The sequence below is a fragment of the Oncorhynchus kisutch genome, linkage group LG3 (genome assembly GCF_002021735.2).
Source record: "Oncorhynchus kisutch isolate 150728-3 linkage group LG3, Okis_V2, whole genome shotgun sequence".
NCBI classification, from domain to species: domain Eukaryota; kingdom Metazoa; phylum Chordata; class Actinopteri; order Salmoniformes; family Salmonidae; genus Oncorhynchus; species Oncorhynchus kisutch.
Window position 1 is genome coordinate 39784218 of NC_034176.2, and position 24553 is coordinate 39808770.

At 42.3% G+C, this 24553-nt stretch overlaps 1 protein-coding gene across 1 annotated transcript in view; it reads right to left on the reverse strand.

Moving 5' to 3' along the window:
* The window catches only part of dock8 (dedicator of cytokinesis 8), an 84063-nt gene that overhangs the window by 51397 nt on the left and 8113 nt on the right, over nt 1-24553 (reverse strand). Inside the window, 4 exon segments of the mRNA XM_031805928.1 lie at nt 900-1008; nt 2117-2188; nt 4022-4197; nt 10950-11064. Coding sequence (XP_031661788.1) covers nt 900-1008; nt 2117-2188; nt 4022-4197; nt 10950-11064 — 472 coding nt within the window.

Below are 24553 nucleotides of genomic sequence, written 5' to 3' on the forward strand. Positions count from 1 at the left end.
GGTTGGCTGGGTGCTGTCTGTGGACAGAGAATTGGATGCTGACTGGGGCTGGACGGAAACAGACGAGGACTGCATGAATATTCACACCTCATTGTGTGCAGGGCAGGCTGGGTAAACATGAGGGAGACGGCGCCAGGATAGAGGTAATAGGAATGACAAAACACTTCTGTGATCAGTGTTGTGCTCCCCAACCCGTCCTGTCTCTCCCTCCTCTCCGTTCTCTCCCTCCTCTCCGTTCTCTCCCTCCTCTCCGTTCTCTCCCTCCTCTCCGTTCTCTCCCTCCTCTCCGTTCTCTCCCTCCTCTCCGTTCTCTCCCTCACGTTCTTGCTCAGTCTCTCCACTTTCATTCCACACTGATTAGATTGTCCTCACCATTAAATCAGTGTGTGAAGATGAAGAGAGGTGTTATCATAGTTTCTCAGACATCTCTGTTTCCTGTGAGACAGACGGACACCTGTGGTGCTGCATCTGACAAGGAAACCACTGCATAGGTTTCTACTGTATAAACCACTGCATAGGTTTCTACTGTATAAACCACTGCATAGGTTTCTACTGTATATAGCTAAATAACCACTGCATATAGCTAAAAAAAAAACTATATCAATCGATCTGAGGAGTCCGGAGATTGAAACAACTGTAGTACTCATAATGATCATTTTACCTTTCTCTTATACAGTACCCAGGGTATCATGTTACTCTGTTTATTTCAATCGGTAATGTATCGGAGAGCTGCATGCGATACTACTGTAAACTCTGGATGTACTCTGGTCTCCTGATGACAATGGGACTGACAGAACTGCTCATTGCGGACCCGAACCCTGATCTATTTTGTTAAAACCTATTTGGGTCATCTTTGTCATGGTGTTGTGTACGCATTCTTGTGTATATTTTGTGCTTACCCGTGTCTCTTGTTTTTCTGGCTGGAGGTCGGATTCAAAAGTCTGTTTCTGCAGAGTTTTGTGTAGACTTGCCCGCTCGGAATATGCACTCCAACCATCTCCCTGGCACCTGCCCACACACACAACCCCAGATACGGCATGGTTACTAATACACCTGTGGCATTTTAATCGAAAAACCAAATTACAAACAGAACCGCAGCGTGTGTGTGTGTGAGATAAAACCAGCAGGCCTTGGCTGTAATCAGTGTGTGAAGATGAAGAGAGGTGTTATCACAGTTTCTCAGACATCTCTCTGTTTCCTGTGAGACAAACGAGGGGCGAGGACACCTGTGGTGCTGCATCTGACAAGGAAACCACTGCATAGGTTTCCACTGTATAAACCACTGCATAGGTTTCCACTGTATAAACCACTGCATAGGTTTCCACTGCATAGTTTTCTACTGTATAAATCACTGCATAGGTTTCCACACTGCATAGTTTCCCACTGTATAAACCACTGCATATGTTTCCACTGTATAAATCACTGCCTAGGTTTCCGCCGTCTAGGTTTCCGCTGTAATAAACCACTGCATAAAGCACTGCATTCTGTAGGTTCCCAATGTAAAAACCACTGCATAGGTTTCCACACATCAAGGGTTAATGACCAGTAGCAGACACACATCAAGGGTTAATGACCAGTAGCAGACACACATCAAGGGTTAATGACCAGTAGAGGACACACATCAAGGGTTAATGACCAGTAGCAGACACACATCAAGGGTTAATGACCAGTAGCAGACACACATCAAGGGTTAATGACCAGTAGCAGACACACATCAAGGGTTAATGACCAGTAGCAGACACACATCAAGGGTTAATGACCAGTAGCAGACACACATCAAGGGTTAATGACCAGTAGCGGACACACATCAAGGGTTAATGACCAGTAGCGGACACACATCAAGGGTTAATGACCAGTAGCGGACACACATCAAGGGTTAATGACCAGTAGCAGACACACATCAAGGGTTAATGACCAGTAGCGGACACACATCAAGGGTTAATGACCAGTAGCAGACACACATCAAGGGTTAATGACCAGTAGCGGACACACATCAAGGGTTAATGACCAGTAGCAGACACACATCAAGGGTTAATGACCAGTAGCGGACACACATCAAGGGTTATGTGCCAGCATTATGTGCCATCATTCTTATGTGCCATCACAAGAAGCTTACCTCCTGCTGACCATCAGCCAGGGCTGGGTGTAACTCTGAACACAGTCCCTCACATGGAAATCCAACTCCACCCTATAGAGACAGAGGAGGACAGCGAGGGAATGAGGAGGATGGAACGCACACACATACGGCAGCACACACACACACGTATGCACTCATTCACGTGTGCGGGCACGCACACACATGCGGAAATACCCTCGACAGACAGCCTGCATATGACCTGTTCCACTCCTTCTGCATTCCTATCTTATCAGCATTACCTGTGCGATCATGTTCAAGGTGAGTGACAATCCAAAGACGCTAAGATACCACTGGCACAGTACTTTCTGGTTTGTGTAAGAGCCTTCTGAGGTATGATAAGCCATTGTAGTGGGAGCTAGTAAACTAGTGAGTGGGGCCCTTGAAACAGATAAAGGTTCGTAGCAGAGAAAGTTACCGGGACTATAGCCTGGCTTAAATCAATGCCGACCCCAGAACTGTAGACCCAGGCCCTCTCCACAATCTGTGGAGATCTAATAGGCATAAGCAATATACAGTGTCAAGAAAAGGTATGTGAACCCTTTGGAAATGCCTGGATTTTTGCATAAATTGGTCATAAAATGTGATCTGATTTTCATCTAGGTCACAACAATAGACAAACACGGTCTGCTTAAACTAATAACACAACCAATTATACATGTTGTCTTTATTGAACACACCGTGTAAACATTCACAGTGCAGGGTGGGAAAAGTATGTGAACCCTTGGATTTAATAACTGGTTGACCCTCCTTTGGCAGCAATAACCTCAGCCAAACATTTTCTGTAGTTGTGGATCAGACAGGCACAACGGTCAGGAGGAATTTTGGACCATTCCTCTTTACAAAACTGTTTCAGTTCAGCAATATTCTTGGGATGTCTGGTGTGAACCACTCTCTTGAGGTCATGCCACAGCATCTCAAATCAGGTTGCGGTCAGGACTCTGACTGGGCCATTCCAGAAGGCGTATTTTCTTCTGTTGAAGCCATTCTGTTGTTGATTTACTTCTGTGTTTTGGGTCGTTGCCCTGTTGCATCACCCAACTTCTGTTGAGCTTCAAATTGGCGGGCAGATAAAGACATTTTGCAGGAGAATGTTAGGAATTCATTTTTCCATCGATGATAGCAAGCTGTCCAAGCCCTGAGGCAGCACCAAACCATGATGCTCCCTCCACCATACTTTACAGTTGGGATGAGGGAATTGATGTTGGTGTGCTGTGCCTTTTTGTCTCCACACATAGAGTTGTGTTTCTTTCATGAAACTAAACTGTAGTTTCATCTGTCCACAGAACATTTTGCCAGTAGCGCTGTGGAACATCCAGGTGCACTTTTGCAAACTTCAGACGTGCAGCAATGTTTGCAGTGCTGAACCTTCTCCATTTGTCTTACCGTGGACTGATGAACATCAAGGCTTTTAGAGATACTTTTGTAACCCTTTCCAGCATTATGCAAGTCAACAATTCTTAATCTTAGGTCTTCTGAGATCTCTTTTGTTCGAGGCATGGTTTACAGCAGGAAATGCTTCTTATGAATAGCAAACTCACATTTTGTGGGCAGGGCAGCTCTAACCAACATCTCCAATCTCGTCTCATTGATTGGACTCCGGGTTAGCTGACTCCTGACTCCAGTTAGCTTTTGGAGAAGTCATAAGCCTAAATGATGTATTCAATATTATGTATTCGTATTATGTATTCAATATATATATATGTGTTATTAGTTTAAGCACACTATGCATGTCTATTGTTGTGACTTAGATGAAAATCCGATCAAATTTGATGACCAATTTATGCAGAATTCCAGGTAATTCCAAACAGTTAACTTTTTCTTGCCACTGTAGTAACAGGTATGGTTGACTTTATTCTATATTGAACATGTGACCATGCAACCCACCCCTCATCGGGTACAGAGTGGCGTACGGTCCGACACTCCTTCTCCACATGTTCTACTTCCAGGTCGTCGTCAGGGAAATCTCCGAGCTCCCGCATGAGGGCGGCGTCTCCGCCCTGCAGCTGTGACATCAGAAACTCCTCCAAGTCCAAGGGCTCCACCGCGTCATACGACTGGGGCTGGAGAAGGAGAGAAAGAGAGAAAGAGAGAAAGAGAGAAAGAGAGAAAGAGAGAAAGAGAGAAAGAGAGAAAGAGAGAAAGAGAGAAAGAGAGAAAGAGAGAAAGAGAGAAAGAAAGAGAGAGAGAGAACGGTTAAATAGAGGAACAGACAAGTATTATATAGACAACACAGACTGGAACTAGAGTGGAGAGATATACAGTATGTTTTCTATACTGTACTATATTGTATACAGTATAGCGAAAGGGGGAGAAAGAGGCAGAGAGATGGATGGAGAGATGGATTGAGAGAGAGAGCGGTAGAGGGAGAAGAGAGAGAGAAATAGCTGAGGGGCAAGAGAGAGAGAACCTTTTTTTTGTTTCATGCCGAGGGCACAGGCAGGAAATGGTTAAGAGACAAAGCAACTACATGATGACATTCTTAAGGTTATGAATACAGTCACTGTAGTGCATCTAAATGTGAAATTGATAGAGGTTAGAGCCAGATATGTATTCATTGGCGTCAATGAAAGGATTGCCTGGACTTGAAGCATACCAAGAACTTAACACATTTTTTAAGGGGAGAGATACAAAACTAAGTGAGAGAGGCAAAACGAAGTGAGAGAGGCAAAACGAAGTGTGAGTGTGTGTGAGAGAGAGTGAGAGTGTGAGAGTGTGTGAGAGAGAGTGAAAGAGTGAGTGAGAGAGTGACAGAGAGAGAGAAAGAAATGAAAAACAGAAAGATGAATCATCCTTGAAGGCTTTGGGGGCCTGGGTACAGCACAGGGAGTTTCTTATAGCCCTCTGTCATAATCCAAATATTAAAGAGCTGGGAGGAGGACAGGTTGGATCACTACTCTGCTCTCAACAACCTCAGATCTGTCGGGAATGATAGGACCGAGCTCATATAGATAGAAAAGGAACTTAGAGGATCTTGACATAACCTTTCATGGAAACTTCAGATAGACCATTATCCATTCCTATCATATTAGTCCATTCCTATCATATTAGTCCATTCATCCTCCTCCTAAGAGTCTAACCCTCTGCAACCATACTACAACCCCTGGGGAACTATACCCCTATAACTCCCTATCCCAACGGGTGACTGACCTTTGGATGACAGCTCATTGGGTCATGTATGGAACATCATTACAGACAAAAACAGACAACGGTTTTGTTAAGTTGTTGTTATGCTGTGTCGGTACTGTAACTACTGTGGTCTTTAAATGAAATGACTCTTCATGTGGAAGCTGTAAGACACGCACATAAAACAATACCTGATTGGTTATGAATTGGTACCTGCCAAATTCTCGTCTAATTACATCGCTGGAGCAGTAACTGTGTGGCTGCATATACAGCAGTTCAATTATTATACGGTAATCTGTGAAGTATGGCTCAGAAACCTTCAATAGGCCTTGAAGAACTTCAGTTTACTGTTCTAAAGCAAAGAAGATCTGAATGGAGAACAACCTGGAGAGCCCTTCAGAAAAGCTGGCAATGCAACAACTTCACACCTCCAGCCTTATCCCACACAAGTCTGTGATAAAAGAGTCAGAGAAATAAACATGCTTTTTGTCACCAGAGAAGGCCATCAGATGACTATCGCAGACGAGAGAGGCTGCATCATAGTGATACTGTACATATTCCAGATCTGTATCTTTATACACTTCTCTGGGCTGTATGTGAGGGCATGGCATGACAGGAGGGTATTGCAGGTGCTTCAGAGAGGGCTGTAGTGCTGAACCTGTGCAGACGACAACCATCATACATACGGCTGCATCGGTGAGTAATGCTACAAAAGCTTAGATTTGTGACTAAAACAAAAAAAAGCAACTTCTTGGTTACAGGGGGGCAGTATTGAGTAGCTTGGATGAATAAGGTGCCCAGAGTAAACTGCCTGCTACTCTGTCCCAGATGCTAATATATGCATATTATTAGTAGTATTGGATAGAAAACACTCTGGAGTTTCTAAAACTGTTTGATGTCTGAGTATAACAGAACTCATATGCCAGGCGAAAACCGGAGAAAAATCCAACCAGGAAGTGGGAAATCTGAGGCTTGTAGTTTTTTTTAACTCAGCCCCTATTGTAGATACAGTGGGATATTGGTTATGTTGCACTTCCTAAGGCTTCCGCTAGATGTCAACAGTCTTTAGAACTTTGTTTGAGGCTTCTACTGTGAAGTGGGACCAAAAGAGAGGAATGAGCCAGGTGTCTGGCAGAGTGCCACAGGCTCTGAGGCACGGTCACGAGAGAGTTAGCTCTCGTTCCATTGCTTTTCTACAGACATAGGAATTCTCTGGTGGGAACATTATTGAAGATTTATGATAAAAACATCCTAAAGATTGATTCTATACTTAGTTTGACAAGTTTCTATGGGCTGTAATGGAACTTTTTGTCCGACGTTCGGCTGGACCTGAACGTGCTTTTAGATTTGTTTACCAAGCGCACTAACAAAAGAAGCTATTTGGACATAAATGATGGACATTATCGAACAAAACAAACATTTATTGTGGAACTGCGATTCCTGGGCGTGTATTCTGATGAAGATCAAAGGTAAGTGAATATTTATAATGCTATTTCTGTCTAATGTTGACTACCCAATATGGCGGATATCTTTTTGGCTGCTTTGTTGTCTGAACGCTGTACTCAGATTATTGCATGGTTTTGCTTTTTCCGTTAAAAAGAATTTGAAATCTGACACAGCGGTTGCATTAACTGCTTATGGTATAGGGGACGGTTGCATCACACTTGGCAAAAAGCCAGGGAAAATGCAGCGCGGCAAATTCAAATAAAATGATATAAAATCGAACTTTCATTAAATCACACATATAAGATACTCACTAAAAGCTACACTCGTTGTGAATCCAGCCATCATGTCAGATTTTAAAAAGGCTTTTCGGCGAAAGCACAAGAAGCTATTATCTGATGATAGCACAACAGTAAACAAAGAGGGTAGCATATTTCAACCCTGCAGTCGCTACACAAAACGCAGAAATAAAATATAAATCATGCCTTACCTGACGAGCTTCTTTTGTTGGCTCTCCAATATGTACGATAAACATCACAATTGGTCCTTTTGTTTGATTAATTCCGTCCATATATATACAATGTCCATTTATTTGGCGCGTTTGATCCAGAAAAAAAACAGCTTCCAAAATGCGCAACGTCACTACAAAATATTTTAAAAGTTGCCTGTAAACTTGGCCAAAATATTTCAAACTACTTTTGTAATACAACTTTAGGTATTTTTAAACGTTAATAATCAATCAAATTGTAGACGGGTCTCTCTGTGTTCAATACAGGAAAACAACAAACCAAGATACTTTTCACGTCTTGCCCAACTCTCAACAGTGTTACGCAGTTCCTAGATGGCCTACTTCTTCATTGCACAAATAAATTGCCTCAACCAAATTCCAAAGACTGGTGACATCCAGTGGAAGCGGTAGGAACTGAAAACAAGTTCCTAAAAAATATTGTTTCCCCATGAGAACCCATTGAAAATGCTGCCCCCTATACCTTAAGAAGATACCTTAAGATACCTTAAGAAGTTAAGGAGAATCTCTAATTCCATGTATAACACAACATTTATAATGAGTATTTCTGTAAATAGATGTGGCTCTCTGCACAATCACCACATGTTTTAGAACTACTGAACGTAACGCGCCAATGTAAAATGAGATTTTTTTATATAAATATCCAGGTTATCGAACAAAACATACATGTATTGTGTAACATGAAGTCCTATGAGTGTCATCTGATGAAGATCTTTCTGTGAGTTGGTGGTGACCTAACAATCATTTGTGGTGCTTTCGCTGTAAAGCTTTTTTTATTTTTTATCAGACACTGTGGCTGGATTAACGAGAATTGTATCTTTTAAATGGTGTAAAATACTTGTATGCTTGAGGAATTTGAATTTGGCGCCCTGCACTTTCACTGGCTGTTGGCAAGGTGGGACGCTACCGTCCCACCTATCCCAGAGAGGTTTTTAAGTGTCCAGAAAATTTAAAGTGAACTGTTGTGCTTCCATCTGTGTCAAAGGGAGGTCGAGCGAGCGAGCGAAAGAAAGAAAGAAAAAGAAAGAAAGAAAGAAAAAGAAAGAAAGCAGTGTTAAACAGATGTGAAAGCAGTCCTGGATTCCTTGGTCTCTGACATGTTTTTGACGTCATCCGTGGTGTTTTTTTACTACACCAGTACTATGCTAGGCGGAAAACAGGAACTTGCAACACAGAGAGAAAGACCAGAGATAGACAAAACAGAGACAAAAGAAGAAAAAAAAAGAGGGTGATGTGTTCATAATAAACAGTATGTCTTTACCAGATGGTACAAGGCTTCATTGCTTGTATTTTGTTTCGTGTGAGGAGTGAATCTGGACAAGCATCCTAATACTCCAAGTTATTTGAGTGAACCCCAGACATTTAAATGCTTGGGGAATCATGGCTGCATATCTCCTTTCATAGTATGTTCTCTTTCCCTTCCTTAGAATGGGAGCCAAATTAAACAAATACATGCAAATACATGCATACCTCTGTCCTAACTCCCAGGCATCCTGCACTATGGAAAGCTGCTCTCAGCTGGGCCAGTAACAGGCTGTTGTCCATACCAGCAGTCAGACTATTAGACTACTACAATGTTGCTCCTGAAGCAGTAAGCAGGGATGGGAAGCATTTCAATAACACTTAAGCTGCAAGACATGTTTCAATCACTTTTGTGCATTTTGTAATTATATTTGATAATATCTTTAAAATATCATATTTTCTAATACATAATATGCACATTTGTTGTTTTGTCCTGGGGGTGTTTAGTATTTTGTCCAAAAGATATACATGAGGATACATCTTGCCTATTCCTAACAGTAACACTGTTCACTCTGCTACCGTACGACTGTTCTCTCTGCTACCGCATGGCAAGCGGTACCAGAGCACCAAGTCTAGGTCCAAGGGGCTTCTAAACAGCTTCTACCCCCAATAAGACTCCTGAACACCTAATCAAATGGCTACCCAGACTAATTGTATCACCTCCCCTTTTACACCGCTGCTACTCTCTGTTGTTGTCATCAGCACTTTAATAACTCTACCTACAAGTACATATTACCTCAACTAACCAGTGCCTCCACACAGACTATATACAGGGGGGTACCGGTACAGAGTCACACTATTGTTATTTTACTGCTGCTCTTTAATTACTTGTTAATTTTATTTCTTATCCGTATTTTTTTAAGTGCATTGTTGGTTAGAGGCTCGTAAGTAAGCATTTCACTTTAAGGTGTTGTATTCGGCGCATGTGACTAATACAATTTGATTTGAACACGGTTATACTACCCAACTCCGCAATGTGTCTTTTCAGCCTAATAAAGAACCAGTAACCTACTTCCCTAAGAGGAAACTACTACCCACAGGCTGTACCAAATACCCAGTCTAACAACACATCACCTGCCTCTAAGCTCAACACTGGCTGCTTTACACACACATTTTAAGTGTAGTGTAGGTCTCGAGATGACCGTTAGTAGAACTATAACACAGGTACACTGAATTGGAAGTAGACTTACCCTGCTAAATATTCAACATGTAAGAGGGAAGTTGACAAATTGGTGCATTCCAGGAAACAAGAAGAGTTAACCACAAAGATCTCATAAGACTCAGAGGGACCCTCAGACCAAATTCCAAAGTGAATCCTAGCCCCTACCACAAGGCATTGTAGTTGATGTGAAAGGAGTGGATAGGTATAAGCAACTTGGTGGAATTACTCCCAGCCTTTCAGAGGGCAAAGTGGAGCCATCAACATTTTGCTAATACCTATCCAATGTGTTTAGGTCTCTATGTGAAGTAGGGAAGTGACTAGGAGTTGATTTGGTAAAAAAAATCTGTGGTAACAACAAGCAAGGTAAAACACTTGACTACAGGAAGTGGCATCAACAAGGCCTCCATCAATCATCTCATGTTTCTAGATACAGAACCACACCACACACACATGCAAGTGCACACGCTTACAAAAGCAGGACACGCACAGACAAGCTCAACACAAACACACACACTCACGTCATCCATCATTTTAGAAATGATTATTAACTAATAACAATGCGCATCATTATATGTCCTAAAAATAGAGAGATGAATCATAGCAATGATCATCATCATCCCACACATCTGCCTGCAGCTCCACTGAGCTCCTCCGCTGATGATGCACCATGGGAAAATATCAACATGCAGAGGATGTTATTAAAAACCACTCTCCTGCATTGCAAATCCACAGATATTACATATTTGCCAGTGTAAGCTGGAAGGTAAGCAGGCCATCCCATATCTCTACAGTAGCCTGCGCCTTGACCCATTTCCCAAGCAGTTTGGACATTAATCATAATAATAACTAGGGGATGGGCCAACTCTCCCTCCTCTGGCCTAGTCAGCTGCCTAGCAGCAGACAGAGACATATCAGAGAGATGTTTTTATTTTTTTTATTTAACCTTTATTTAACTAGGCAAGTCATGATATGAAGAGACTTACAGTAAACACTGATGCCTTAAGCCTGTCAAATATAGAGAGGTATTAGTGCACTTAGTACGAGAGAGAGCGAGCGAGAGAGAATAAGTGAGGGGTCACAATGTCTGGTGGGACAAAATCCCTCTTTAGGATTACATTATTGGGCCTACAGCACAAAATGCTGTCTGAGAGTCTCACTCAGAATCAGGGTAGCTAAATATTACACCGTGGCGCTATTTGCTGCTACCCATGAAAGGGCATAGTTGGTTGTAGTAGTCCTGTAGTAGCGGAACTCACCACGGTGAAGCACATGGAGGCAGATGCGTTGGAGCCACGATGACTGTGTTGCATGGAGACCTGAGGGGAGCCATACATCCCACCAAAGTGTCTCCTGATCTCAGCAGACGAGTGTCTGAAACAGAGAGGAGAAACTCGTAAGAGATGTGCGGCCAAACAGATGATCAAAAAGGTCCCTGAGAGAAAGAGTAGACAGGTATTGAAAAGGGTATTAGAACAGAGGAGAGCAGGCAGAGATGTTTCACACTCACACCTTGATCTCATGAGCTTTTCGAGGGGCAGGTAAGGTTGGTCGCTGATTGAGTATTCACGAGAGTCATTCAGACTACTGAGGAATGTGTATGGAAAGGGGGGGGGGGGGTCTGTGTGTCTCAGGGTGTTTGTAGATGCTCAGCTATTGTTTTTAGAGACAAATTAATCCACCATATCATTGGACCCCAACCAAAAGGTACACAATGCCATCTCCTTCTCTGCTGTAATAGAAAATACATTAATTGTCCCTCAGTAGCAAAAATGTGCTGCAGTCTGCCTATGTAAAGTGTGTATGTGTGTATAGGCTACCGTGTACACGTGTGTGTTTGTGTTTACCCGTGCATGTGTGTGTGTGTGCGCAGCAGAGTATGTGTGCAGAGTCGAGAGGTTGGGAATCCCAGCCATCGTTCATGGAGCGGCGTGCACTCTGTCCTTTCCAACCGCTCCACTACAAACCGCTCCATGATAATAAAAACCTGCCGCTCCAAATTCGCTCCATTCATTAAAATCACAATTTAACCAACACCCATGTATTTTTGTGACTCCCTGGAACTACCATTTGGTTTGGAAGTATTGAAATCAAACCATATGATTTGACATTAAAAGTATTTGAATAAACATGAAAAGGTGAATGTAACAATCGCACATCATTCCAAATAGGCTACGTCATATTAAATCAGCATATAAACACTCAAAATACATCAGGAGCCAGACAGGGAGCCAAAGAAGGAATCAAAATGTATTATTTAGGCTATATTATTCAATGGATTCAAGGCTATAGCCTACAAAGAAATACACGGTGAAGCATTTGCGAGTGCGACAATAGGCTGGTAGGGACATTTTTTTTTTTTAACCAGGTAGGCTAGTTGAGAACAAGTTCTCATTTACAACTGCGACCTGGCCAAGGTAAAGCAAAGCATTGCGACACAAACAACACAAAGTTACACATGGAATAAACAAGCGTACAGTCAATAACACAATAGAGGAAAAAAAATAATTCTATATACAGTGTGTGCAAATGGCGTGATGCAATAAAATAGGCCATAGTAGCGAAGAAATTTCAGTTTAGCAAATTAACACTGGAGTGATAGAGCGATCGGTTAGTTACTCAGATATCTGATGTTTAAAGTTAGTGATCTCCAGCGATTTTTGCAATTCGTTCCAGTCATTGGCAGCAGAACACTGGAAGGAAAGGCGGCCAAATGCGGTGTTGGCTTTGGGGATGACCAGTGAGATATACCTGCTGGAGCGCGTGCTACGAGTGGGTGTTGTTATCATGACTAGTGAGCTGAGATAAGGCGGAGCTTTACCTAGCATAGACTTATAGATGACCTGGAGCCAGTGGGTCTGGCGACTAATATGTAGCGAGGGCCAACCGACTAGAGCATACAGGTCGCAGTGGGTGGGTGGTATAAGGGGCTTTGGTGACAAAACAGATGGCACTGGGATAGACTGCATCCAGTTTGCTGAGTATTGGAAGCTATTTTGTAAATGACATCGCCAAAGTCGAGGATTGGTAGGGAGTGTCAGTTTTACGAGGGTATGTTTGGGGCGTGAGTGAAGGAGGCTTTGTTGCTAAATAGGAAGCTGATTCTAGATTTAATTTTGGATTGGAGATATTTAATATGAGTCTGGAAGAAGAATTTACAGTCTAGCCAGACACCTAGGTATTTGTAGTTGTCCACATATTCTAAGTCAGAACCGTCCAGAGAAGTGATGCTAGTCGGGAGGGCAGGTGCGGGTAGCGAACGGTTGAAGAGCATGCATTTGGTTTTACTAGCGTTTAAGCACAATTGGAGGCCACGGAAGGAGTGTGTATGGCATTGAAGCTCATTTGGAGGTTAGTTAACAGTGTCCAAAGAAGGGCCAGGTGTCGTCTGCGTAGAGGTGGATCAGAAAATCACCCGCAGCAAGAGCGACAGTGTTGATATATACATAGAAAATAGTTGGCCCGAGAATTGGACCCTGTAGTACCCCCATAGAGACTGCCAGAGGTCCGGACAACAGGCCCTATGATTTGACACACTGAACTCTATCTGAAAAGTAGTTGGTGAACTAGGCGAGGCAGTCATTTGAGAAACCAAGGCTGTTGAGTCTGCAAATAAATATACGGTGATTGACAGAGTCGAAAGCCTTGGCCAGGTCGATGAAGACGGCTGCAGAGTACTGTCTTTTATCGATGGCGGTTATGATATCGTTTAGTACCTTGAGCATGGCTGAGGTGCACCCGTGGCCAGCTCGGAAACCGGAATGCACAGAGGAGAAGGTACGGCGGGATTCGAAATGGTCAGTGATCGGTTTATTAACTTGGCATTTGAAGACTTTAGAAAGGCAGGGCAGGATGGATATAGGTCTGTAACAATTTGGGTCTAGAGCATCACCCCCTTTGAAGAGGGGGATGACCATGGCAGCTTTCCAATGTTTAGGGATCTCGGACGATACGAAAGAGCGGTTGAACAGACTGGTAATAGGGGTTACAACAATGGCAGCGGATAATTTTAGAAAGAGAGGGTCCAGATTGTCAAGATTTTGCAGCTCTTTCAGAACATCTGCTATCTGGATTTGGGTGAAAGAGAAGCTAGGGAGGCTTGGGCAAGTATCTGCGAGGGGTACGGAGCTGTTGGCCGGGGTTGGGGTTGCCAGGAGGAAAGCATGGCCGGCCAGCCAAATTCTCGATTATCGTGGATTTATCGGTGGTGACAGTGTTACCTAGCCTCAGTGCAGTGGGCAGCTGGGAGGAGGTGCTATTATTCTCCATTGACTTTACAGTGTCCCAAAAAATGTTGGAGTTAGAGCTACAGGATGCAAATTTATGTTTGAAAAAGCTAGCCTTTGTTTTCCTGACTGACTGTGTGTATTGGTTCCTGACTTCACTGAAAAGTTGCGTATTGAAGTGTTTTAGGGAGCGTTTGACAGTGATGAGGGGTGGTCGTTTGACTGCGGACCCATAGCGGATAGAGGCAATGAGGCAGTGATCGCTGAGATCCTGATTGAAAACAGCAAAGGTGTATTTGGAGGGGAAGTTGGTCAGGATAATATCTATGAGGGTGCCCATGTTTACGGATTTAGGGTTGTACCTGGTGGGTTCCTTGATAACTTCTGTGAGATTGAGGGCATCTAGTTGTATTGATTGTAGGACTGCCGGGGTGTTAAGCATATCCCAGTTTAGGTCACCTAACAGAACAAAATCTGATAGATGGTGGCCAATCAATTCACATATGGTGTCCAGAGCACAGCTGGGAGCTGAGGGGGGTCTATAACAGGCGGCAACAGTGAGAGACTTGTTTCTGGACAGATTCATTTTTTTAATTAGAAGCTCGACTGTTTGGGCATTGACCTGGACAGTATGACAGAACTTTGCAGGCTAACTCCTCCCCCTTTGACAGTTCTATCTTGACGGAAAATGTTGTAGTTGGGTATGTAAATCTCAGAATTTTTGGTGGCCTTCCTACACCAGGATTCAGACACGGCAAGGACATCAGGGTTGGCAGAGTGTGCTAAAGCAATTAGTAAAACAAACTTAGAGAGGATGCTTCTGATGTTAACATGCATGAAACTAAGGCTTTTTCAGTTACAGAAGTCAACAAATGAGTGCCTGGGGACACGCAGGGCCTGGGTTAATCTCCACATCACCCGAGGAACAGAGGTGTAGGATGAGGGTACAGCTAAAGGCTATCAAAACTGGTCGTCTAGTGCGTTGGGGACAGAGAACAAAAGGAGCAGATTTCTGTAGATTCAGGGCATAATGTACAGACGGGTATGGTGGTGTCGTGTCTTTGGCAATGCCGGATTAAGTGATATGACATGCTATTCTATAAAATCATTTCTCTGTAATTAATATTACCCGATTAAGCTAATCAGGTAAACAAATAACTAGAAAGTCGGGGCACCGCAAAATAATGTTTATAGAGCTGTTATCTTCTGAATAAACTCAAAGACCTGGTAATCTTTTACATCAATAGCAGTCAATATTTAATCGTCACCTTGTTTACTCTCAACCAAGAATTTACCACTTTCAGATATCTTCACGAACCCTGGCTAACAAGTTGAATCAGCAATACAAAATGTGGTTTTATTATTTGATTACTAAATACCTAACTAATCACACAGGATTACATATACACAGAATAAATCATACATTGATGGACCTGGTGAACTGAGCCGATATAACGGCTGGTTACACAAAGAAAAGGGGGGTTTTAAGTGAAAGAGCGGGAAGACTGAGTAACAAAGGGAGAAGCTATGCTATCGTAAATACAGTATCTTATGCATTCTAAATTCCAGCCCATTTGGAAAAGGAGGATGCAATAAATATTTACTCTGAGCTGCGCTTCAGTAGATTGGTCGTCGATGGAAGGCCGGTTTGTCCAGTATGGATCTCTGATGGTAGAATAAATACTTGGTAGTACCGTTGTTGTGTGGTAGAACAAATACTCTGTCCGTCCTGTCCTAGCCCACGTCTACAGTTGCTGCGCTAACGCGACGGCTAGGAGGTATCACTTCTTTAGTGAATAAGAGTCCAAAGTTCATACCAAGTTGCCATACTTTAAGCTCATGCTATATTCTGGCTGGTATCGTCGAAATTCATCCTTCTGGTGTGTAGGTCGTCACCTTCACATTGAAATTTGATGCTAATTTTGTTAGAGAACCTAAGGTTGGCTTAGTTCTGTAGGTGGTCTTTGTCCTTTCAACATGGGGACCTCAAGTCTACACGTCCTTGGAAAAGCTTATTATCTGAGCCATTTTAACATAGGACTGTTGCCCTAAAGTACTCGGAACAGAGTACGAGACTGGAAGATCTGGGCAATAACTTAGGCAGATATTAACAACGCACACACACTCATGAAATATATCATTACATTTCCTCCCAAATGAGCGGCGTTGTGGCACTAACTGATGATTGCATGGGGGAGTTGTTTATGGCTCTATCACTTTCTACGTGCCGAATAAAACGAAACAAACTGAAATGAAAGCATAAACAAAACAAAACGTAGCTATGCCACCTTGATCATCTAATTGGACTGTACTCTATCTACATCCATGGTCTTAGCAAAATGACCCTATCATGGCATTGTCTAATGTCATATCTAGGGCTTTCCTAATTTGTGGGGTGTTGCTTAGGATACTATCCTAAATTGATAACTACGTGATAAGTCTGTAGCTGTAAGGCACTAGTTTTGGGCAGTCAACAGGGATGACCTATGGACTTCTGGGAAGAAAACTGGTGAGTACTGTAGCTGTAGAGTCAAAGGCCTAAAATAAATGTTCAACTTTACTAAGGCTGGTATTTTGCTCGGATCCTAGCATAAATCCTAATTGGATGATCCGTTGTGCATGTGAGCTTATGCTTACACAAGCGCACATGTCAAGGGAAGAAAACCAAGTATCCTAGCAGATTACAACTGGTTAGCCAGGGTTCGTGAAGATAACCAAGAATTTACCACTTTCAGATGAGACTTAACAAGGTGACGATTAAATATTGACTGCTATTGAAGCTACTACTAAAGATTACCAGGTCTCTAAGAGTTTATTCGGAAGATAACCGCTCTATAAACATTATTTCGTGGTGCCCTGACTCTCTAGTTAATCATCTACCTGATTATCTTAATCAGGTAATATTAATTACAGAGAAATGGTCTTATAGAATAGCATGTCATATAACTTAATCCGGCATAGCCGAAGACACGACAGTGGGATGCGGGTACAGTGGAGGTAAACCCAGGCACCGAGTGATAAGAGAGGTTGCATCTCTGGACAGGCTGGTTATGCTGGGTGAGGTCACCACATGTGTGGGAGGTGGGACAAAGGAGGTATCTGAGGCATGTTGAGTGGGACTAGGGGCTCCGCAGTAAACTAAGACAATAATAACTATCCTAAACAACAGTGTACAAGGCATATTGACATTTTAGAGAGACATAAAGTGAGGCATAAAGAAATCACAGGTGTTGATTGGGAGAGCTAGCTTAGACAATGGGTAAGACAACAACAACAGGTAAAATGGCAATGAATGGGCAGAGAGGGTCGTTTAACTACTTGAGTTGGGGCCGACAGATAAACAAAAAATAAACAAAATGGAGTACAGTGATTAATGAACAGTCCAGCAGGCATCAGCTATGTAGCCAAGTGATCATAGGGTCCAGTGAACAGCAATAGATGGAACAAGGAAGCCGCTGGGTAGTCGTTACTAAGCTAGCACGCGGGAGACACAGCGTTTAAAGTTAGCAGGCCGAGGTAAGTAGAAGCGTCTGCTCCGACGTCCGGCAAAGGCCGGTTGAGGGCACAGCGGATGGAGTTAAGTCGGCGGACCAGTAGTGGTGGTACAGGCGGGGCGCCGTGTCAACAAAGGGTCGAGACCAGATGGCGGGAGAGGTAATTGTAGTTGTAGTAATTTTGTTTGCTAGCCGGGAGATGTGCCTGGCTCGCGGCTAACTGGTGCTAGCTTTGGGGCAGGGGCGTTAGCCACTATAGCCACTCGGTAGCAGCTAGCTAGCAGCGATGATCCGATGCAAAGGTCCAGAGCTTACGGCAAGGATCCGGTGGAGTGGTGGATTCTAGCCGTGTTGGGGTAGAGTCCGGGAGGCATCGGCTGAGTATCCGGGTGATCATAGAGTAGGCCGGGGGGTTGGCCTGGCTCAGGGCTAGCTTCGGGGCTGGGACACTCAGTGGCAGCTAGCCATCAGGAATAATGGTCCAGGGTTTACGGCAGGAATCCGGCGTTGTAGTGAAGAAAGCAGTCCGATGCTGGCAAGTATTATCCAGCCTAAAAAAAAGAAAACGGCTGGTGTCTGTGCAGAAGGAAAGGCCACTAGCAGTGGCTAACAATGTCTAAATAGCTAGTAGCTAATGGAGGTTCTGGCTATAAGGTCTAAAGAAATGGTGGATCCGTGTGACATTGGGTGAGGCGGGTTACCAGAAGGTACAGTGCCTTGCGAAAGTATTCGGCCCCCTTGAACTTTGCGACCTTTGCCACATTTCAGGCTTCAAACATAAAGATATAAAACTATATTTTTTTGTGAAGAATCAACAAGTGGGACACAATCATGAAGTGGAACGACATTTATTGGATATTTCAAACTTTTTTTACAAAAATTGGGCGTGCAAAATTATTCAGCCCCCTTAAGTTAATACTTTGTAGCGCCACCTTTTGCTGCGATTACAGCTGTAAGTCACTTGGGGTATGTCTCTATCAGTGTTGCACATCGAGAGACTGACATTTTTTCAAAATGAGCTCGAGCTCAGTGAGGTTGGATGGAGAGCATTTGTGAACAGCAGTTTTCAGTTCTTTCCACAGATTCTCGATTGGATTCAGGTCTGGACTTTGACTTGGCCATTCTAACACCTGGATATGTTTATTTTTGAACCATTCCATTGTAGATTTTGCTTTATGTTTTGGATCATTGTCTTGTTGGAAGACAAATCTCCGTCCCAGTCTCAGGTCTTTTGCAGACTCCATCAGGTTTTCTTCCAGAATGGTCCTGTATTTGGCTCCATCCATCTTCCCATCAATTTTAACCATCTTCCCTGTCCCTGCTGAAGAAAAGCAGGCCCAAACCATGATGCTGCCACCACCATGTTTGACAGTGGGGATGGTGTGTTCAGGGTGATGAGCTGTGTTGCTTTTACGCCAAACATAACGTTTTGCATTGTTGCCAAAAAGTTCAATTTTGGTTTCATCTGACCAGAGCACCTTCTTCCACATGTTTGGTGTGTCTCCCAGGTGGCTTGTGGCAAACATTAAACAACACTTTTTATGGATATCTTTAAGAAATGGCTTTCTTCTTGCCACTCTTCCATAAAGGCCAGATTTGTGCAATATACGACTGATTGTTGTCCTATGGACAGAGTCTCCCACCTCAGCTGTAGATCTCTGCAGTTCATCCAGAGTGATCATGGGCCTCTTGGCTGCATCTCTGATCAGTCTTCTCCTTGTATGAGCTGAAAGTTTAGAGGGACGGCCAGGTCTTGGTAGATTTGCAGTGGTCTGATACTCCTTCCATTTCAATATTATCGCTTGCACAGTGCTCCTTGGGATGTTTAAAGCTTGGGAAATCTTTTTGTATCCAAATCCGGCTTTAAACTTCTTCACAACAGTATCTCGGACCTGCCTGGTGTGTTCCTTGTTCTTCATGATGCTCTCTGAACTTTTAACGGACCTCTGAGACTATCACAGTGCAGGTGCATTTATACGGAGACTTGATTACACACAGGTGGATTGTATTTATCATCATTAGTCATTTAGGTCAACATTGGATCATTCAGAGATCCTCACTGAACTTCTGGAGAGAGTTTGCTGCACTGAAAGTAAAGGGGCTGAATAATTTAGCACGCCCAATTTTTCAGTTTTTGATTTGTTAAAAAAGTTTGAAATATCCAATAAATGTCGTTCCACTTCATGATTGTGTCCCACTTGTTGTTGATTCTTCACAAAAAAATACAGTTTTATATCTTTATGTTTGAAGCCTGAAATGTGGCAAAAAGTCGCAAAGTTCAAGGGGGCCGAATACTTTCGCAAGGCACTGTATTTTCAATTTTAAAATAGAAAAGAAAAATATATTTTTACATTTATTTTCAAACACAAAAAATACAAACCACGTCTGCACTGCTACGCCATCTTGGATCCGACAAAGCGCTCAACATTTAAACATGTTGTTGTATTAAATCATTATAGTCTATACATTTTGCATATAGGCTGTGACTTAGAATAAAATGTAAATGAAATTACTTATTACTGCCTTTTAATTTATTTTTAGAATACATTTTTTTAAACAGTCTCTGGCTTCAAATGGTGCCTGGAGAGCAGGCTCAACATCCTATTGGCCCTTCTTGACAGGCTGGGCAGAGATGCAAAGGTTTTTTTTTTTTCTCCTTTTCTATAGGTAGGCCTAAAGTTTTTGGGGCAAAATAACCCAATCAAAACAGAAAGCTTCTTGAACATGGGAATATGCCAGACCTATTTGGGCAAAATCAATGATGGCCTTTTATTGTTCACAGCACAAACTGCACCGGTGTAATGATCATGCTGTTTAATCAGCTTCTTGATATGCCACACTGGTCAGGTGGATGGATTATCTTGACAAATGATAAATGCACACTAACAGGGATGTAAACAAATTTGTGCACAACATTTTAGAGTAATACGCTTTTTGTGCATATGGAACATTTCTGGGATCTTTTATTCCAGCTTATGAAACATGGGACCAACACTTTACATGTTGAGCTTCTATTTTTGTTCAGTATACTTCCATCACTCCAGTATCCCTGCACATTGTATATATGGTATTGGAACTGACCCTGTATATAGTATGCTTGCTTACCTACCTATTGTGTTCTTCATTTTTCTTCTTATATCTCATGTTTTTTTTCTAGTAATGCATTGTTATTGATTACTGCATTGTTGGGTTTTGAGTTTGCAAGAAAGGCATTTCACTGTACTTGTGCATGTGACATTAAAACTTGGAGTTGGGAATCTTTGAGGGGCACTGCCAAATGGGTCAGTGGCCCTGACTCTCCCCCAGTCCCCATGCTGTTCATGTGCTACTGCTCTGTGTTCATTAACTCACTGTGGCCATTGTTTAGGATAGCTCTGATCTGCAACTAAACGATCACCTCCGCCCCTTCCCCAACCAACAGAATTATGTGGGCATCTCAACCCCAGGACTATCATGTGTTGCTAGCCAACAGAAATTCTGAGGCGGTAGTTTTACGTCAGTCTAGCACAGTTTATAGTTATCCTCCCATACCATTTTGTCAACTTACCTCTTGTGGCTTAAGTGTGAATTTGGACAAAATGTGATGTGTTTACCACATTGTATGGTGTATGTGGCTCTGGGCTGTGGCTCTAACTTGTTGGACTTTGCTTTGTGTTCATTTGCATGCTACTCTCCTCCCAACTGCCTGCATCCCGCCCAGGTCATGACCTTCAGAGCCATGTGGTTGCAGTTCCTCCTAACAGGCTCAGTGACCCCATGGAATGAGACTTGGCAGTATGTGAGAGAGAGAGAGAGAGCATGCGAGAAAGCAAGAGAGCGAGCTCCTGTTAAAAAAGGGATAATTCACTCAAATTAGAAAACTGTTATTAAGGTAAACTATGCAGGAGGAGGCATGGCATAAAACACTGATAACACCACTGCTGTTCGCCAGGAGAGTTGCGTATACTGAAGAGTACAAGGGCCATTCTAAGACTACCTCTGGTATTCGCCGCACCTTTATGAACGTCTAAGGAATGTCTGAACTGGATGTTCCATGGGTTGGTCGAATATATGTATAAGACAAACTGTAAACATACAGCTTGGAGTGAAGACGCTACGGCTGGAATCAAAATAAGCCCATTGTATAAACAAAGCCATGATTGCAATGCTTGTACAGTATATGTTGTACAGTATCCAAATCAACTCATCATGCGTACATACTGTATCTTCTACTGTAGTTTTGTACAATTACTGCTAAGGTTAAATAAAACCTAACATTTAGTAGCAGGAGTGGAAAACAAAAACACAGCTCCTTTCCTTTCTTCCAGTGTAATCTTAAACCCTACTGGTTGTTTGCCAGCTCTAACATGACTGGACAAGGTTGTTTGTTATTAACCAATAGTTAGCGGCCGCAAGTAGCAGACTTTAAAATGGCCCACGAAAAGGTTTATGAAATGATGTGACCCGCGAATCCACGATAGAAATACAAAATGTCACTCTGCTAATATGAGTCATACCATTTGAACGGTCTGCATTGTAAAGGCCCAACCATCATGACAGAGAAAAATGAAGTGAAGAGAACAATCAGCAACAAGTGCTTCTTTTGTGTTAACAGTAAAACAATGTTTTTGGCCCTTTGCCTTCATCATTTTGTTATAGATTAGAAAAATAGTATTTTAGATTCAAAATGGCATCTAAGGTTAATAGACCAATCACAATTAGAATACAACACAAAACATGACGTGATTGGTATATTAGTTGCAAAAATCGGACCAATAGTAGCACATTTTGTAATACATAAATGCTTCCTTCATTTATTGTATTGTAAACCCCAGAGACAGCCTAAAGCCTCGTACACAAATGGACGAAATTCCGTTGGTCATAACGTCCTTTTCACGCAGTCTTACTGGTTGGACAAGTGTAGGCCTAGTGTTTGTTACGCAAGACAGAGGAGAGCCTGTCTCTGGACAGAGATCGCATTTATTTTGAGAAATTGCAAAATATCACCTTTTCATTCAAGACAGGAGAAACATTTTTATTTTAGTTTCTTGCAAGTTAATCTAGTTTACACAGAGCATTAACTAGCTAGCTAAAAGCTAGGTTGAAGTAACTGTAGCTCCTACACCTAATAATTATCACCAAAATGTAAACATATCATTCACTGCAGTCATATAATATAATTGGCTTAACAGCCAATGTTGAATTATTCAACATTACTATTAAAATACTCATTAACAGGATAGGTTAACTGTTTGCTGGATGAAAGCGTCTGCTAAATGGCATATATTATATTGTTTATAAGTTGCTAGCTATCCCATAAAGCCATCGCCAAAAAACATAATTATTTTCATCTTGTTCTGTGGTTAGGTTCTATTGACAGAATCTCACCAGACTGAAGACAACGCAGAGTTTAGAAAAATTTAAAGATTTTATTTAAAGACTTTATTTAACTAGGAAAGTCAGTTAAGAACAAATTCTTACTTACAATGACTGCCTACACGCAAGTAGGCGGCATGTGTTTCGCAACGGAGCCATGGACGCAAGGGGGCATTGCGATGCCACTCCGTTGTGGACATCCCCATTGAAATTAATGACTGCTGCCAAAGCAGCAGCTACTCTTCCTGGGGTCCAGCAAAATTAAGGCAATTTATACCATTTTAAAACATTACAATACATTCACAGATTTCACAACACACTGTGTGCCCTTAGGCCCCTACTCCACCACTAACACATATCAACAGTACTAAATCCATGTGCATTCAACATGTCAATAACGAACAAGTCAATCTCTCCTCTATTTTCAGCCAGGACAGATTGACATGCATATTATTAATATTAGCTCTCTATGTACATCCAAGGACCAGCCGTGCTGCCCTGTTCTGAGCTAATTGCAGTTTTCTTAAGTCCTTTTTTGTGGCACCTGACCACACGACTGAACAGTAGTCCAGATGCGACAAATCTAGGGCCTGTAGGACCTGACTTGTTGGTAGTGTTGTTAAGAAGGCAAAGCATCATTTATTATAGACAGACTTCTCCCCATCTTAGCTACTACTGCATCAATATGTTTTGACCATGACAGTTTACAATCTAGTGTTACTCCAAGCAGTTTAGTCATCTCAACTTGCTCAATTTCCACATGATTTATTACAAGATTTAGTTGAGGTTGAGGGTTTAGTGAGTGTTTTGTTCAAAATACAATGCTTTTAGATTTAGAAATATTTAGGGCTAACTTATTCCCTGCCACCCACTCTGAAACTAAGACCAGCTCTTTGTTGAGTTTTGTAGTCATTTCAGTCGCTGTAGTAGCTGACGTGTATAGCGTTGAGTATTCCACATACATAGAAATTCTGGCTTTACTCAAAGTCAGTGGCATGTCGTTAGTAAAAATGGAAAAAAGCATGGGGTCTAAACAGCTACCCTGGGGAATTCCAGATTCTAACTGGATTATATTTGATAGGCTACCATTAAAGAACATCCTCTGTGTTCTGTTAGACAAGTAACTCATTATCCACTTTATAGCAGGTGGTGTAAAGCCATAACACATACGTTTTTCCAGCAGCAGACTATGATCAATCATGTCAAAATCTGCACTGAAGTCTAACAACACATCCACCAATCATTTTATCATCAATTTCTCTCAGCCAATCATCAGTCATTTGTGTAAGTGCTGTGCTTGTTGAGTGTCCTTCCCTATAAGAATGCTGAAATTCTGTTGTCAATATGTTTACTGTTAAATAGCATTGTATCTGATCAAACACAATCTTTTCCAGAAGTTTACTAAGGGTTGGTAACAGGCTGACTGGTTGGCTATTTGAGCCAGTAAAGGGGGCTTTACTATTCTTGGGTAGCGGAATGACTTTAGCTTCCCTCCAGGCCTGAGGGCACAGGCTCTCTAGGTGGCTTAAATTGAATATGTGGCAAATAGGAGTGTTAATATCATCTTCTATTATCCTCAGTAATTTTCCATCTAGATTCTCAGACCCTGGTGGCTTGTCATTGTTGATAAACAACTATTTTTTCACCTCTTCCACACTGACTTTACAGAATTCAAAAGTACAATTTTTGTCTTTCATAATTTGGTCCGATATACTTGGATGTGTTGCGTCAGCGTTTGTTGCTGGCATGTCATCCCTAAGTTTGCTTATCTTGCCAATGAAAAAGTCA